General features: G+C 38.9%; 1 protein-coding gene across 5 annotated transcripts in view; it reads left to right on the forward strand.

Moving 5' to 3' along the window:
* TOX (thymocyte selection associated high mobility group box) overlaps positions 1-17,631 on the forward strand; it is a 224,796-nt gene that overhangs the window by 102,850 nt on the left and 104,315 nt on the right. For all 5 annotated transcript variants that reach the window (XM_056331987.1, XM_056331990.1, XM_056331986.1 and 2 more), the window contains exon 2: positions 12,397-12,462. In XM_056331987.1, coding sequence (XP_056187962.1) covers positions 12,397-12,462 — 66 coding nt within the window. The remainder of the gene's footprint in view (positions 1-12,396; positions 12,463-17,631) is intronic.

Below are 17,631 nucleotides of genomic sequence, written 5' to 3' on the forward strand. Positions count from 1 at the left end.
ATACAGAGAGGTAAGAGAATATAATATCGGGCACTAAAATGATAAGGCATATTTTCCATGACATTACTGTTATGCTTTCATTGATTAATAAAATGGCTAAAGAGTCTGTCTAGGCTACGAGATTGCTTAAGTTAACACAACAGTTATTGTACAGTTGGGTAAAACAGAAGCAGATATTGTGATGCTGTGGGGAAAGTGAAACATCAGAAGTTAATATGAAGCCATTTTTCTAGTATAAAAGCATTAGAACAGCTCCATCAAGCTTTAATCACATATATTATACATTTATTTTAAAATTGTTAGCTCATTAGCATTGGTTTTAGCAAAGATTGTTGTAATTATAGTAAGATTAGCAAATACTAAATTTTGCTTCTATTTCAGTGCACTGAAGCACAGGCTGCAATGTGTGAATTATAGGATTATTTGTTTAAAAAGCAGTACTTCTGTATTTCAAGGGGTTTCCTCTTAACAGTGGTGTCACTGTCCAGTTCAAAAATGCCGGCACCCAATTTGCAGGGACTAGTTGTTTAATGCTGGCTAAGGTGGAGGGGAGCCCATGGCCACCTTGCCCATAGATCCTCTCCTAGCCATGTGTTGAAGAGTACCTGCTTCCCTCTGGGTTGCTACATGTGGGGAATGATTGCCAGTGCATCGCAACCCTGCTGCAGCCTGGCTAGCCAGGAAGGAGCTGCACCAGAGCTCCTTTCGTGGTAAGTGGTGAAAATAAAGCACCGCCCTTGTGCCTGCATGGCTCTTTCCAGCATAACAGAGCTCTCAGCTTGTTTCAGTCCATTTGGGGGCTTCAGCAGTACATCAGGTTGGAAACTTTGAAGTGACATGGTCTTGTGAATATTCATTTGACAAAACTATGATTGCCAGGGGTTTGTTTTTCAGTTCTTCCTTAAGTATTTCTCAGGGTTGGGATGTGATTTCTGTTCAAAACTGGCAAGACCAATACCAGAAAATAATGTCCTGTGAGGCACAGAGCTCATCTAGGTGTGAGAGAGATGAATTCAAGTCTACAGCATCATCATTTTTAGAAAGTTAACACGACAAGAAGTGATACGAAAGACTATCCCCCAGTCTGTGGTTATGGTGTACAATTGGTATATGAGGGAATGGCAGAGTAGGGCTGAACCAGGGTTTCCCGCAGTGCTGCTGCATGCTTGAACTGCCACATTCTTCTGGTTAAAGTGTCTTTTTAATTTTTTGTATAAAATGTTTAAAAGTCAATTTCATAAGATACATTTTGGAAATGCTTTATTTGAAAAAAACATACAGCTCTGACTTGGGCCAAAATCCATGGAACTTCATTTATCATAGATCATGATATCTACCTAATTATCTGTCAACTTTCCATGCTACTGTATAGGTCAGGAGAAGCTTCCAGAGGTTTCATTTATTAAGGGCTGGGAAAACCCAAAACTTCCTTGTGCAGCAAGGAAGAAGCTGGTGCATACCCCAGTCTAGATGAACTCTGGGAACAGAGAACATCTTCAGATCTGTTCCTGCATAGCTAGAGCACTACATTCATTTTTTACAGCACATGAGATGATGAAAAGAACATCAGTAACAGGAAGCACTCAAGTGGTTACAAATGAAGAAATGTTTGAAAAAAGTGTATTGTCAGAGAAGGTTAAAGAGATTTAAAACAGGCTTCCTGAAGAAGGGGACAGAGTATCTGTCTTTAAGTGTGCTCACAAGTGTTATTAAAAAGTAAGGGGTCATTAGTCTCAGCAGACTGGAAGGATGGAGAAAGATCTTAAGATAAAACAGTAAAATTGATGAAGAGTTTGAACTGAAAGGAGAAAATGCATGGAAACACCACTGCTGGAGTTGTATCCAAGGCAGAACTTGACAATAAGCTTTCACAGATGCTGTGTGAAACATATTCTGCTATTATTCAAGGGATGGATTTGCCTGCCCAGGGAACTTCCTCCCAGTGCTCATGTGACTGCCTCATGCTGATATACATGGCCTCTTGGAAAGACAACAGTCATGGTGCTGATAATGCCAGGTTTGAGTAACTTTTGCTATCTGATTTGCTGTGAGGAATGTACAACAGTAATAGATTCAGTGTGTATTGATGGGAAAAGCAGCAGCCAGTGCCGAGGGTAGCACTCTTTCCTCAGGTGGGAGGGAGGAGGTAGAACACTTCTCATCTTCAAAGGGTTTTGGTAAGACAGTAGCAGGTACAACTGTAACTTTATATTTTAGGTCTTTACGTTCAAAACTAAAAAAGAAATGTATTTGTACAGACTTGCCTTTCTTTCTGTTTAAAGAAAATATATCAAATGTATAAAGGAAACACCGTTGCAGACTAACAAAAAAAACCTGTTGTAAGTGATACTTGACAAAAGAGAAACAAAAGATGAGAACAGTCATGGAATAATTTAGTCATAAAACGAACTGTAATCTTGAAGGTCAAATTTTATCTTAAAAGGTATAGAGAGAACACTTAGAATTTTTGAGAACTGATAAGTGATTTCATTACATCAAGGACACATCTTCACTGAAGTTGATAAGAAAAAAAAAAAGTAAAACAACTTTTCCTCTTCTGCTTTTGAGTAATAGTTTGAACATTTCTGATGACATTTACTCTTGAGTGACCTATTCTGGGACAGAGTACTGCAAACTTTTCTACATTGCTCTATCAGTGTATCTCAGCTTGATCTGTAGACAATCTTAGCAAAGCAGTAAGTCAAACTACAAGCTATGTCAAGGTTTTGAATCTGTTCCAACTGGAAACACAAAAACTTTTGTTATGTTCAAAAGTGGAATTTGAAGCGTGTGGGGTTCCAGCTTCTTGTTTTTTGCAGGCAGGGAAATAAATGTGTTACATTCTTCATGAAAATAATCCTGGTGAAATTAACGGACCTCTTCATATATCAGAGTAACGGTGGATGGAAGTGGGATTGTCCACGTGGCTGCCATGGTAGTTGTTTTGGTAAACTATGATTGTCTAGCAGCCCTACAACACCCTTGTCATTTAACAGATGTCTGTGTTTTGCCAAATCTTTGAGATCAGTCATTTTTGTTATCCCTCCTTCCAGGTCAGAATTAGTTGTATCTAATGAGATTCCATCAGACTGTGCTAAATAATTTGTTTACCAGAAATTTAAGCTGATTTGTCCTATCTGAGTTTGGCTCATACTTCAATATTTTATGCCTGTTCCTGTAAATTTCTGAGCTCTTCAGTCCTATCTCATCACATATTTGAATGGCTGCTTGATCTTAAATACTCTCACACTATCATCCCCTTCAACGGGATAATTTTAATGCATGCTATATATGCACGTGTTCAAATGACCTGCTGCATTGATGTGGAGTGCTTAAGTTCTTAGATGATCAAGCCTTTCAATAACTTTTTAAAACTGGATTTCTAAATATGCCATGGCTTGGGGTTTTTTTCCCTTACTCTTTTAAACATGAGGCATAGCAGTATTGAGGCAAGATTTTCTAGTTACCTGGCAATTGTTGTGTTTAGTTTAAGTCTCAGGACCCTCTGTCACAGGATTTTCAGAATAGCAGTAGAATTTTGCTTGCACTTTTCTTGTTAATGTTGTTCTGGCCCGTTTTATTTCTAAGATTCTGCTCTGTAGAAGCAGACATACTTTCCCACAGGAACTATATATGTATATATACCCCATTCACTCTATAAATAACATAGTGGATTAAATTTGGTCCATGGGTCCCTGCACACAGCTCCTGCTGTAGTCATGCAAAGGAACAGTTTTGTCCTAGTTGTGCAAAACTCATTCACTGAGGTCTGTGGAGCCTGTCTTCTGCCATACTGCGACACAGGGAGCTCCACACATGAATATAGAAAAAAAAATCAGTCATCTGTCTGCTCTCTGTAGATCCTTTTTATTAAGCTTTCTTGTGTTTTATTACATAATCTACCATTTGAAATGATGAGGCAGATATGAATACTGACAAAAATTACTCTGAAACTCTAAGAAGGGCCCTATTACCTTTACCATTCTACCGGATCCAGTTCCTGTCCAAATGGCAATGGCAAGATTCCCTTCACCTTCTGTGATGCAGGATCAGACCTTTGTCATGAAATTGGCCAAGTGTGTTTGGGTTGGAAAATATTGCAAACCTACCAGGTTAAACAAATTTCCTCAGCTATTGTGGGCAGAAAGAGAAAGGTCTAATCTTAGTTGTTCAAACCTTTCCACCTTATCACCCAATTTTCCCAGTGGGTTGCTACATCTATAATTTAGTGTGGATTGAGGAAAACAATAGCAAAATCATTTGCCACTTTGATCGCTGTATGTTTATTCAATGAGTGTTCAATATGCAAGAGATAGTTTAGCATAGGAATCCAGACCACATTGCGTTGATTTGTTGTTTTTTTTTAAAAATTTTATTTTATTTACACACCCAAGGTTAAAAGGAGCAGGAGCCCAGCTGAGAGAGTTCAGAGTTCATCTCTGCATGCTCACTGTCTTCCATTTAAATGTACACAAAGGACTAATACAGTACCCGCTCTCCCCTGGGCTGTCTTTGATACACTCTGCTGTGCCTGGACTCTGCCACTCCTCCTATCAGTCTGATCCTACTTCTATTAGCCCGCTGTGCTCAGCACTGTAACCTCATTCAGCTAGCGCACTGCGTGCAGGCTAACAACTTCAAGGCTCTGTCAGGCATTGACACATGCAGGCTCCAAGCGGGAAGCTAAACACTCCCCTTCACCTCCTCTCCAGTTCCACATTAACCTCTATTAAGCACAGGAAAAACACAAATGCTGTAGTGACATCGTTCAGGTTTTAACTACCAGTGTATATTTAGATATTCAGCCAGCTTGCCACCTTTGAGAATGTACTCGGCGAACCTCTGGTTCCTCCCCTTTCTCACAATGAGAGCAGTAAATAGTGAGTTAGCTTGGGGAACGCAACAGTAGAAGGTCTGTGTTGGGTATTTATGGCACAGGCATAAAAATCTGAGAGAAAACTTTGACAGTACTGCCTATACTTTCTGAGGCAATAGTATGTGTTATAAATGGAAAATGAGACAAAAATGGTCTCATTCTGGAAGAATCAAGCAGGGTATTTTCAAAACATGTCCTTTTTGAAAGCCATGCTGTAGAAAAGACACAGTGTGGTGCTAATCTGCATGCCCTGTTGTGGCTTTGATCCAGGCACTGAATGTATTGAAGTCAGTGGAGTGCTGTGAGCAGAGAGAGTTTCATCACTCTTTCTGGCTCTTTCCAAGGATGGGAAATGTCTGACAGTGTTCCCTTGTGAAGCAGCACCTTCGCTTCCCGCCCTGGGGATTGCTGCCAGTGCTCGCCCACCTTGTGGCTCACTCCCACTCTCCAGAGAGCCATCAAGACCGGGGCAGATTCTTTCCCAACTCCAATATGCCTAGCCCACACATCACTATACTTGGATTAATTAAACACATCATACCCCGTATTCCTGGTTTAGACTCTGGACAGCATGTAAGAAAATGAAAGCAGAGGAGACAAACAGAATTTTCCTAATACTTCTGAAAATGAGTTACAAAATCAAAATTTGTGACAATAATAAACTTGAGACATGCCATCTCCTGTCTAATGCTTGGTACAGCAAACTTTCTGTGACCTGGAGGACTCTTACTGCTCCAGGTGGGACAGGACATCTCCACGCCCTGCCAGACTGCAGTAGTCGCCTTCATTTGGCCATACAGAAACATCCAGCTCTGCAGAGACCTGTCTTCTTTTTGCCATGGTACTCCATTCAGGCATTTTCACCTCATCTCATAAGTCTTCCAGTACTCTTCTCTTTTGAAAAGCAATCCTGGAAGGAGGGAGGAAAGATGGCAGAAGAGGCAATCAAAGTCGTAAGTACTAGTGTGTTTTGACAATTTTCCTGTGATAGTCCTTCAGTGAGGTGTCGAGCCCCTTTCCTGAGAAGGACACCTGTCTAGAATACATTACTGTAACCTGTCTTGGGCAAATTTAAGCATGTGTTCAGTACAGCATACAAAACAGTTCAGGAGACAAAATGGAGTTTCAATTTAATGCAGACATACTGCTCTGAAAAACTGTCAAGAAAGGGATTTTCCATCGTGTAATGATGTTTACAGAGCATCTCTGTTTTTATCTTCAGTGGTTGCCGTAACAAGATCAACTGTTCTTTTAGCATAGCCATTTGATGATTTATGTTGTGTTCCATCATTATTTTAGTCTTATTTCAGCAGCTCTGAGTAAAATAAAATATCACTTTGTTTGCCATCGAGCAACCTGAGACAATGTTCACTCTTCGCATTTGGTTTAAAATAAACAAAATTACCTAGTTTAAAAGCTTTTTCAGGATTAGTGGCTTTTAGATAATGTAAGTTACAAATGATGTCTGTAAGCTGTAAGCACTAAAATCACTAAATCACTAAAAATAAATGATCTTTTTACACAATGTTATTGCAACATTTTCTTAAAATGAAACAATGAATTGTGTTGGGGCACCGTCAGAGCAAGGTAAACTATGGTTAAAAGCTATAGCTAAAGTTTAAATTTAAATCTAGTTTCCAGTTCCAATCTAAGATGGGAGAAATTTGTATTTAGATTATGTGATTAATAACACAGGCTTTCAAGATCTTCAGCATCCTTTGAAGATACTGAGATGTCGAGTCCAAGTGGCTTTACCCAGAAGCTGAACTTCATAAACACAGCAACTTTCACCAGTTTGACCATCTCTTCCCTTGCTGCTTCTCCTTTAATCTCTACATTTCTGGATATTGCTGTTGAGGTACATTTGTGCACAAAACAGTGTCCACAGTTCCTCCTGCTCCACGCCCCAGCCCCAAGCTTGTTTTGGCATCAAAAGTCATATGGGATACTATTCATCATGCTTTCCTGCCTGGATGAAATGTAGTACCATCATACTGAGCTGTACTTCAGCATGAACTAGAAGAAGCTCAAAGTTCCATGTGCTTGATTTTCTTTCTTCTAGCTGATATAACTATGCCTGCAGAACTTAGGGCATGTATATATGCATGCAAAGAGAAAGAAAATAGGCAGTTCCCTCAGACATTCAAAACTGTGGATGAAAAGGAGGAAAATAAATCCTCACTTCTCTCAACAACAGCAAAGAAGTGAGAGGTAGCAAGGAGAGAGAGAAGGGTGAAAATTCATTCTCCCTGTAATCCAGATAGCACAGGTGACCCTGGCAATGAAGACTGAGTGACCTGGCATAGAAATTGTAGTCTGTGGGGAGGGGCGGACACATAGGCTGGAAGCTTCTGTTGAACCTGTGCATCCCTGTGGCAGTTGTCATCTGAACTAGCTACACGAGGCTAATGCAGGTATGTCTCTGCATTTATAATCACTGTATACTCACATACAGTTAGCAATATAAAAATAACTTTTCTTTGCAGTTATCCTCTTCGGCTTTCAGCCCCTTCTAGTTTTTTCTGCACTCTGGTACCTTTCTTTTTGTCTTCCAAATTTTGTATATGTAGGCTGTAATGAAGAATCTTTTAAGTTGGTGTCACCAAATTTTTATGCAATCTGATTATAATGTCTTTGTGACATAGTCTGCATATGATGTTTTTCATTTGAAGAAGCACATAAAGAATGAATGAAAAAGTACCATTCTTGCAAGCTTTGCTACTTCACAATCATTATTATAAATGCTGGGAGAGTTGGCTGCAACCTAAGTGGGAAGATGAAAACAGGCTTCCAGGCCATGACTACATTATATGACTCTGATGTGATGCCATGCTAATGGGAGACAAAAGCCAGCTTTGGACCCCTTGGTAAATCCATCCATGATAAAACAACCTCACCACCCTCTGAACATTCGCTGAACTCTGTCATAGCTCTTGCATCAGTTACAGTAAGCCAGTGTTTATGTAGTTATTTTCCTAACTTAAATGAGTAAATTGCATTTAATAACAGCACTTGGGTATTTTGTGCATGTTGGTTGTTGAACACTGTAACTTGTCTTACAAAGGGTGATTCTAAGGGAGATCTAACTGGCCGAGCCATAGTGTTGACCTGTACGTTTTATTTATAATAATCATTTAAATAAAGAGTATGATGTAATTCTGAATATATATTCCAAACAGCTCCAACTTACATATCTTTTTATATTACTATGTGGTCATATTCATAGTTTGCTCTCACCCAAAATTCTCATGCAGTTACACTTTAATATGAAAAGAAATGTTGTCATGAGTAGTTATTATCACACATCAGAATATTGTATTAGCATTCACTTTTAATAGATTAAAATGAAAGATTTTGAAATCTGCCCTTAATGATACTGAAGGATCTTGGAGACACATTAGGAAAGCTTTAGATGAAATGTCATATGATATATATACATCATACATAGGTTCATAAAAGACAGTTCATTTAACTGCCTGCCTTGTGTTTTGTCTGTTATGTTTGGATGAATCATCCACAGGTTAAGTGATGCTTGTGCAGTTTCCTTGCTTAAAATCAAGCACAGTGAGTGGCAGAGAATACAAGGTTCTTGTAGGTCTGGGGAATGATGAGTAAAATAAGATCATTTTGGAGGCATGGAGTATAACCTGGAAGAAAAATCTGGTGGTTGGAGGCATCTTTGTGTTGTATTTGCTGACCTTTTGACTCACTGTCGGATCTGGATGGGTTGCTTGAACTGCTGTTGCATAAATCACCTTACTTTTAAAGCTGAATTCAAGGTAGATGTAGTATGAGTTAGCCTGTTCTGGATGAGAGTTGAGAGGTGCCATGCTGCAGACCCTGTGTGTTACAAAGCAGTGTATTAAAGGTGAAATGACTCAATATTAATTTCTGGGGTTTATGGGCTTGTTTTGGAAGCTTCTGAAACAAATGGGAAAAAAAAAAAAAAAGAGTAGAACCTTCCATTTGATCAATTAGTTGGCATTTTTTTTTCAGTTTATTGTTTCAATGTGGAATAATCATATTTGGGCAAGGTGGGCACAGACACAATATGCTGGTTGCATCAGTGTCTCTGAACTTCTTGTTATTGAAGGCTTTGTATACCCTGGGTTTTTAGCTGGCATGGGCTATATAGGTCATCTGTATTCCACAGGTTGGTAGTTGGGAAAGGGGATGATGAATAACCAATTCAGCATTGAATTAAATATTTTGTTTTATTTTAGTATGCAAAAATCATAATTTCACTCTTTTATAAACATTTTAATAAATACTGAAAACTTGAAGGAGACATCTCCTGACAGTACCTGCTGTAGGAAGCACCAAGAAGCCATGCACCATGCTGCACTAGACTGAGGGCAGATAATAGTTTAATAGCTCTAAATGTAGTATGAATACTAACATGCCAGCAGTGTTAGTGTCAACAAATACAGTCTGCATCCTGCAAATATAAACACTACAAAAAATACACATTGCATCAAATCTTATTGAACTATGCAACCAGTTACACAACATCTTACACATACTTCTTCTAACAAGCAGATACTAAATATGGCAGTGACTAAACTCCATGTTTTAACATTGAAGAAATTAAATAATAAATCAAACAGCTGCTGGGTATATTTAGATGTTAATAGGTCAATCAGATTTTACAGATATTATGCATCGATATATTTTTCTGAGAATTTACCGTACCAAAGTAATCCAAAACATTGCAGAAGGTCATTTCTCATTTCAGGCCAAGCCAAAAGTCCAGGAAGTTTAACTTTAGGTATGCTTTTGGTTTTGGCTTTCATTGATACATGCTCACATTAAGCCCACAGATGGTGTTAGAACAAAAGCATTTCAGAGCTAAACGGAGAGCCACAAGCAACGAATAGAAAAGGCTTAGATCCAAGATCCTGTCAATGCCAGAGGCACCACTAGTAACAAGCACTGATCAGGTAGGCAGATGATTCAAGAACAATGCACAGAATGATGAAAATTTCCAGGATTCATGGAAAAATACCTTAGGGAAATTTTTCTGTAAATGCAAATTTGGTGATTGTAAGCTTGGGAGCACGGACAAATAGATGACCAAACCATCCAAAAGAAGGAATTATTTGAAAGACTAGTACACTTCATAAAGATTTTTAAATTGCAAGCTCAGGCATTATGGAAAACAAAATAAATTGTAATAAATCTTGACTTATCTAGCCAGTATGCAGAAAAGGAAAGAAATTTCTTCATGTTCACTGCAATTGAACACATACAACATAAGATTTAAATTATAGCAATGTCTGCAATATAGAGCAGGAAATATATGAAGATAATGAGGAAAATTCAAAATAGGAGACTTAAAGAATCATGGTTTTCAGGGCAGGTAGGACTACCATAGCCAGCCAGTATAACTATCCTGTCCGTAGGATTTCTTATGAATATGATATGGAATGCTTCTTTTCTGAAAAAGATATCTAACTTCATTTTGAAATGTTCAAGAAATGGTGAGTTTGCTGTTGACATAATGCTTAATTACCTTCTAAAGTAGGATCTTGTATCTTATTTCAGGACTGAATTTCTCTAACTCCCATTTCTCAACACTAGATCTCATTATACCACTGTCAGGAAGGCTGACATCTTGCACTCAGACATCTTTCCAGGGTGTAAGTACCAATCACAGTGATCAAGGCACCTTTCAGCCTTTAGTCTGACAAGCTGAATAAGTTGAGCTCCAGTAGGCCTCACACTGGAGCGTTTGGTTTCCAACCGCAGGCTGTGAAATCTCTCTTCAGCATTTCACCTGTCCATCTGAGTAGAAGAAACAATGCATTTTTTCCAGGGTGCAAACAATCTAGATGCTAAAAAATTTTCTCCAAAACTCTACTTTGAATGCTAGTAAATAAGGGTATTCTTCAATGAGAAATCTGAGAGAATGGCAAGTGTAAGCAAGAGATAATGAAGGAACATCCATCAATACCTATTTTTATGCTCTAATCTAGCTATCTGTAGTCCATCACACTTCAGAAATACTCTATTCCCTACGGCAGATCTGTGCCCGTGGTGTAATCCTTTCCCTCCTGTGGAACTAGGACTCCTGACAGATAGGCTGTGACTATCTATTAAACAGCTCTGGCCACAAATGGCAGACAACTGCTGCAGCAGGAGCTGGCACTTGCTCATTTCTGCTGCTGCTGTTACAAGCCTTGTAGCCTCTGGCAGAGAAATAGGATGAACAGCTGGAAGCTGAAACCTTTTCAGCCACCTCAGCAAAAATTGGTAGAGCTATCTGCCAAAGCCACAGTTTGACTTAGCTATCTTGGTCTAGTTGAATATATTGCACCTTGCAGGTAGAATATCCCGAGAAGCTCAGCGTGGCTCAAGAAATGTCCGTGGGATATTTCACTGCCACCTTCTGTAGGAGCAGGGTAGGCTCAGTAGTGCGGACTTCTTAAAAAAGCCGCTGCATCATCAAAAATAATGGCTCGTGTCCAAAATATGTCACCCTAAGCACTCACAGAATGGGTCAGGTGAAAGTTATTTCAAACACACGTCATAACAGCTGGAAATTTGTGGTTGATAACTGGGGATGGGGATTTCTGCTGTTGTTCATTTCTGCTTCAAAGGTTGAAAAGATTTTCCCTACCTCCTGAATGAACACTGGGATTATAGTTGTCCTGTTGGCACTGCCACTTGAAGGGGCGTGACAAGAGTTCTGTGGTGACATTTTCCAGATTATGTAACAAATGAGCAGTTTTATACTTTTTTGTGTTGGTACAGGATGAGGCTTCAGTTCTGACAGTTTTTCTCCATCTAGACCTTCAGATTTTAATGAACTCCTTTCTATCGCATTTCTGTTACTTCTTAACTGCAGCTGACTGGAGGAAAAGAACAACAACAAAAGCTTTGTATATATTTCCAGGAATGGCATTTATCATTTATGGAAGAGTATTTTTGCAGTTCTGGTTATGAATGTTTATTTTATTCACACACAGAGCAAACTATCCTCTTATACCATACGGTCAGGAGGTATGCTGTTTCAGATGTCTGAAAGCTGTCTGGAAATGTATTTCCTACTTTCTGATATGGGAACATTTTGATGGGGGTTTTAATTTGTTTTGAAATTTCAACTCTTGTTCTGCTCAGAAGCTAAACTTGGAATCCATTAAGATGCATTTTAGTGCAGTATCTATTCTCATCTTCCTTTTCTCAGTAACTGCAATTCACTTAGTACTTCATTACAACCAACAGCAATATGTATACATGGTGCACAAAATGAGCCATTTTGTTTTAAAACAGATTGCAGATGAAAGGAAACTATTCATTTCTTGCTTGCTAGCTGTAATTACTAGAGCGCTAATTACTCCAAATCACTGACATCCAGGGTCAATAAGGATGACAACAGGAACATCAAAGACAAGATGCACACATGCAATTACAAGTCTCTAAAACCAGGCTGTAATATTATTTTATGGCTACTGTTTTTTTTCAGTCAATGTTGAAAAATATTCAAGTTTGCTGAATGTTTACTATTATTTCCTTTGCAGTTTGACGGTGAGAACATGTATATGAGTATGACAGAGCCGAGCCAGGACTATGTGCCAGCCAACCAGGTGGGTTAATTAATCTTCTCTGCCTTGTTTCAAATTGTAATTAAACAAATTCAAAGAGTTGCATTGCAAATGAGTGGCACTATCAGTAACTGCTGCAATCAGGAATAATCATAATTTATAAACAAAGCATTTAAGCCTTGTTTCCAGTTAATGAGATAGAGCTGATAAAACACCAGAGTTGGCGTTTGTTGAAAGATACTACCTTGTTTCCTCTCCAGAATGCAAGCAGCTGTTTTGCCAGCATGATCTTTCCTAAACAGTTGTTTTACCTTCAGGAAATAAAGTCTTTACAGGTGCAAGTTATTTGTTTATCTGACTGCAGACAAGTTAATCATTATAAGCTACACATGTCACAAATAGCTTTAATTATCATTCTTAGGCCAGTCGTAGTTGAAGAATTGTATTTTTAACACTAATTATATGGCTGAGGACTGTTGCCAATGTTATACAATTAGCAGTGGGGTTAAGGCAATGACTTGGTCTTCTGTAGCTTGCAGACTAGATGGCTTAGTGTGATGTAGATACTTTACAGGTACCTTTGAGTCCTTTCAATTTGGGGAACCCTACACACTGAATTCTGATACTAGGTGTATATTTAAAAACCTGCCACCTTTCCACTCAAACCCTAAGATACTTCAGATTTCTAAAAAGTAAATACTGTAATTACTTCTTAAAAAGGAAATGTAGTTTTTTGGTTTGCCTACCTGTAGCTAAATCTGTATGTAGGGGAGAATTTTTCATACTCTTAGCATGTTTCAGCCAGTTTAATTCCACGTTAGTAAGTGATGGTGATAGTGGTGCAGGTCAGTTGGATTGTGTCAGAAATGTCCCTGAATAAGCAGGTTTGTGGTCTAGATTATGCAGTAGCTCAGGGCCAGCAGTGGCTACTCTGGTCTACCTCTTTCTTGCAGGACCAGTAGGAGTACGTGAAGAGCTCTCATTGGGTGGAAAATAAGTTTGCATGCATAGTAAATGTGTATAGATGGCCAGGATGTAATTTAGAAATCAACGGTTTTGGAAAGTGACAGTACAGTCAGTGCTTAATGTCTTCGTGAAGCAGAGTTCTTCAGATATAGAGGTTCATTTGGGGGCAGGGAAGCAGGAGGCTGAGTGAGATGAGCTACACTGTTCAATCAAAAAGACTGTCTTTAAAATATTCTACCATGTTGCTTCCCAGCCTTCTGTTGAAGTTATTCTGAAGTACCTTTAGAGACCAACTGTACTTTGCATTTAGCATTTGTGCGTGATTGAACTTATTCAACTAAGAACCCTCCAAGATCCAGAGGTAGTTTAGAATAGAACTGTTTGATTAAAAAATGAAAAATTATATTATTAATTTTTCTCTAACCATTAATCCAAAAACTGTACTGACAAGTTTTAGTATTACTATTAGATTAAAGCAGCCTAGTATCATCTCATTTATGCCTTAAGGGTTTTGAAGTGCAAAGGCTAATTGAATTTGTTTGAAAGAGTAGAAATACAAACTCTGTGAATGATTGCTGTTATAAGGCAGCTGCTACCTTTCAGAGAATCATTATGTCTGTCTTAAATAGTTTTGAATAAAAAATTGCAAATCCACATTATACATCAGAATTATTTTTCTTCTGTTGATATTTTTGTACTGTGTGTGCATGTAGTTTAAATAATTTAAATGGCATATTGAAAAATTAAGAGTATAAGTTTTAATCTTTTATGCAGTTTCTACATGTGCTAACAAGGCCCAGATACTCAGAGATATTTATGCATGTAACACTGGTTTTAGTGGAAGTAAGGTGCTTAAAGTTCCTTTAAAGATCCAGGCCTAGATATTTTCAGTGCAAATGTTTTTGTCTTCAAAGAGAAAATCTATCAAATATGACATTTCCAAATTCAATGACAACAGAAAACCCTGAATGCCTACTAAGGGCTGGAGCCAAGAAAGGACTTACAGACTTAAAACCTTGCCATTGCAAAGCTGAGCTCTTGGGTGTCTGGCTCCCAGGTGGAGTTCCAAACTCAGAGGCTGGTGTCAAAACTCTTTGTCCTTTGCTGGGGGATCCATGTGGCAAGAGATGGCTCAACTGCCAGGCGTGGTAATTTAAGTTATCACCAAATGCACACCAATAACTGCCTCCTTTGCCTGTTTGAGAGCAGCTGTCAGCTTTGAGCTGTCACACCATCCTTTCCCTTACTGTGATTCTCTCCTGGCGTTTACAACATTGCAGTGGTTTTTAAAGTGAATATATGTGAAAAAGCCTGTAATAATGATTTTTTTTAAAAAAAAAAAGGAGACAAAACAACACACTAGGAGCAGGCAGCTGGGGTGTGTTGGAAACCTGCCTCTTGTTTTGGCAAGAACCTGGGACTGCGAGAGAAGCCTTCTCAAACCCGTTCCTGATGTAGACAGCTACTAGTCATTTCTCAAAGGAACTAAGCTCTTCACTGACAGTATTGGTGAGGTCTTCACTGACTGTAATGCGGTGTCATTCCTATCTCAGGCAACATTTGATGAACACCCAAAAATTGGTGAACTGATTACCATTTCAACATCCAATCTGCTTGTTAAAACTGGAAAGAATATGATGTTCACTGCTCTGAAAACAAAGCATGCAAGATCGTGTAGCTTACTAGGGAAGGAAAGGAAGAAGAAAGGATGTGACCGTATTTTCTTGTCCCTCTTTTCAAGACCGACTGTTCATTTTCCTCTGAATGTTACTGGATGTAAAACAAATAATCCTATAAAAAGAGATGAGAAAATGTTCTCTCGCAGGTGAAAGCCTAGTCACTTCATCCATAGAGTTTTGTTCTGTGTCAATTTTGCATCTGTTCTCATGAGCCTTGCAGTTGCATGACTTCAGTAAGAGGAGTGCAGGTTCCTTCCCACCCTCAGTAACTTGGCTGTTCCCTTTCAAGATCAGAAAAGAGGGTTTGAATCCTGTCAGAATGAGGAGTGAATTAATTTCTCCACTTTCCTTCATGGAGACACATCTGTTAACTAAGATATGAATCTCACATATTAAGAGATGCCTGGCCCTATCAGAAACTTTTATTCAAGCTCTGATCATGCTGACTGAGTCAGCTGTAAGCATCATTTTCTAATTTCAGAGTCTGACACAGTTTGTTTGGGAAGTAGGTTGGCAGACTGAATCATGGTATGCAACACCAAGGACCGAGAGGTTTCAACTAGGCTGTCTTCAGGATTCTGTGACTACAGAGGCAGAATTTGGGGGGCTCCTGATGCACACTGACATGTACTTCAGTTCTTTCTGTTTACTGCAAACTGTTCATATCCAGAAAGACATCACCTTGTATTACTTTAAGAGGTTTAATCAATTTGTCCCCTTTAGGCTAGCATAAATAAAAGCTCAGCTACTGGACAGGAAAAATATAGTTTTGTTCCTTTTGCTGTATAACATCAAACATCTGCATAGCTTGGTAATCCAAGACAAGTTGCCTCACAGCATCCCTCAACAATTATCATTTCTGTTCAATTTTCAAATCAGTACATGCTTTGGGACTTATAGACCAAGTTGCTAAGTAGCAACATATGGCTTACTACTGTTCCTGTGATGTTGCTGCAAGCAAATAGCATAATTCTATACTTGAAATGATTTTTACAGAAAGCCAGTGCTGGAACTGAGCCAGAAGTGTAAGTGTACAGTAAAAATTAATGATATTCTTTTAAACTGTCCCAAAAGGCTGTTTGGCAATGTTGTCTCTGTATACATTTTATATATACATGTAAGTACTGTATTTTTGGTTATGATCTATGTAGTACAGGACTCTGCACTGCAAGCATCTCCAAAATGAGTTATGCCAGCCATATTAACAAACATACATAGTAAAACTACATGACATTTTCACTACTAATTGCACTTCGATCTGAAAATATTTATCATTTTAAAATAAAACTATGCCAACTGCTCTGCATTTCAAATTCTCACAAATATATTGTTTTCTCCCCACACCTATAATTGGAATCTCAGAGATGAATTGTTCTTCATGTAATTCCTCCTCCTGTAATTTGTGGGCCATGCACAGCACAGTGTAAAATTATATTGTTTATTTTACATTTCTTCCTAGTCACAATACAGAATGTAATTCAGGACTCTGTTGCACAAAGCCTTGGCATTTTTTTAGCCCTCCTGAGGCCTGATAAGAGTTAAGGGTAATGAACTCAGCTGCCAAATCCCCTGCACAGTCCAAGGGAAGGAAGAAGAACTGGTCTGGAGCTGATGGTTTGGGGCAGTACCCCCATTGCCCCAGTGCAAAGAAAAGAGATACCTGAGGCAGAGTATTTTGCATAGAGGTGGTATTTTCCTCCCTCCCAGAGCTATCCCAGGGAGATTATATAAGATATGTATGCATTCTCTTTGGTACAGTGGGTGCCATGGGTATCCAAACTGTTTTGTCCTGTACAGCTTCGCGGTAAAATCGGGTAGAATGACATCCAATAGAGAGATTTTTCATATTAATAGGAAACAAAATGGTTATCCTGCCTTTTGTTGCTGTATGCACGTGGTCCTATATATGCCCTTAACTTATTTTTACATGTTTATACCCTAATTTCTAAAAGTATTAATGGGATAGCTATTACTCATGTGAAGTAGGGATGGATGAATGCTACTTAATAGCTGCTCTCTCATGCTCTGTATTGGTCCTTCCCTGTACGTAGACTAGAATTTCAGGGTACTGTATCCCATTCCTGCCAGAAGATATGGCTCTTCTCTCTTAGCGCTCCTCCAGAGCCACGGTCAGCAGAGCAAGGCAGGAGATGGCTGCCCTGGAAAAGATTCAGGAAACGCAGCATTCTTACGTGGAGAGTCATTGAGTGGTCTGGTGTCATCCCATGGATACATACTACCCTGAAGTCCAGGGCAATTCTACCCAAAAGCTGGAAAGCTTTTATTCAGTAGTTGAGAGGCTGCTTCATAGTGAAAGGCCAATGCTACCGGGCCAGTCTGCTGGCTGGCTGCAATTCAGGGCTATTTTGGATCATATTCCACCTCCCTTTTCCTGTTCCACTATCTTTTAATTTCAAAAATAAGAATATCAACAGAAGGGAGCCCACTTCTTGCTCCTCCATTTCTCTAAGTAGGCTACAGATGCCACTTTAAAAAAAAAAAAAAGGGTGTAGGTTTAAATGGCCTCAGGGATAGAAAACCACCAGGCAGGACTTTCAGATACTGA

This window comes from Falco biarmicus, chromosome 3, assembly GCF_023638135.1.
Source record: "Falco biarmicus isolate bFalBia1 chromosome 3, bFalBia1.pri, whole genome shotgun sequence".
Lineage (NCBI taxonomy): Eukaryota > Metazoa > Chordata > Aves > Falconiformes > Falconidae > Falco > Falco biarmicus.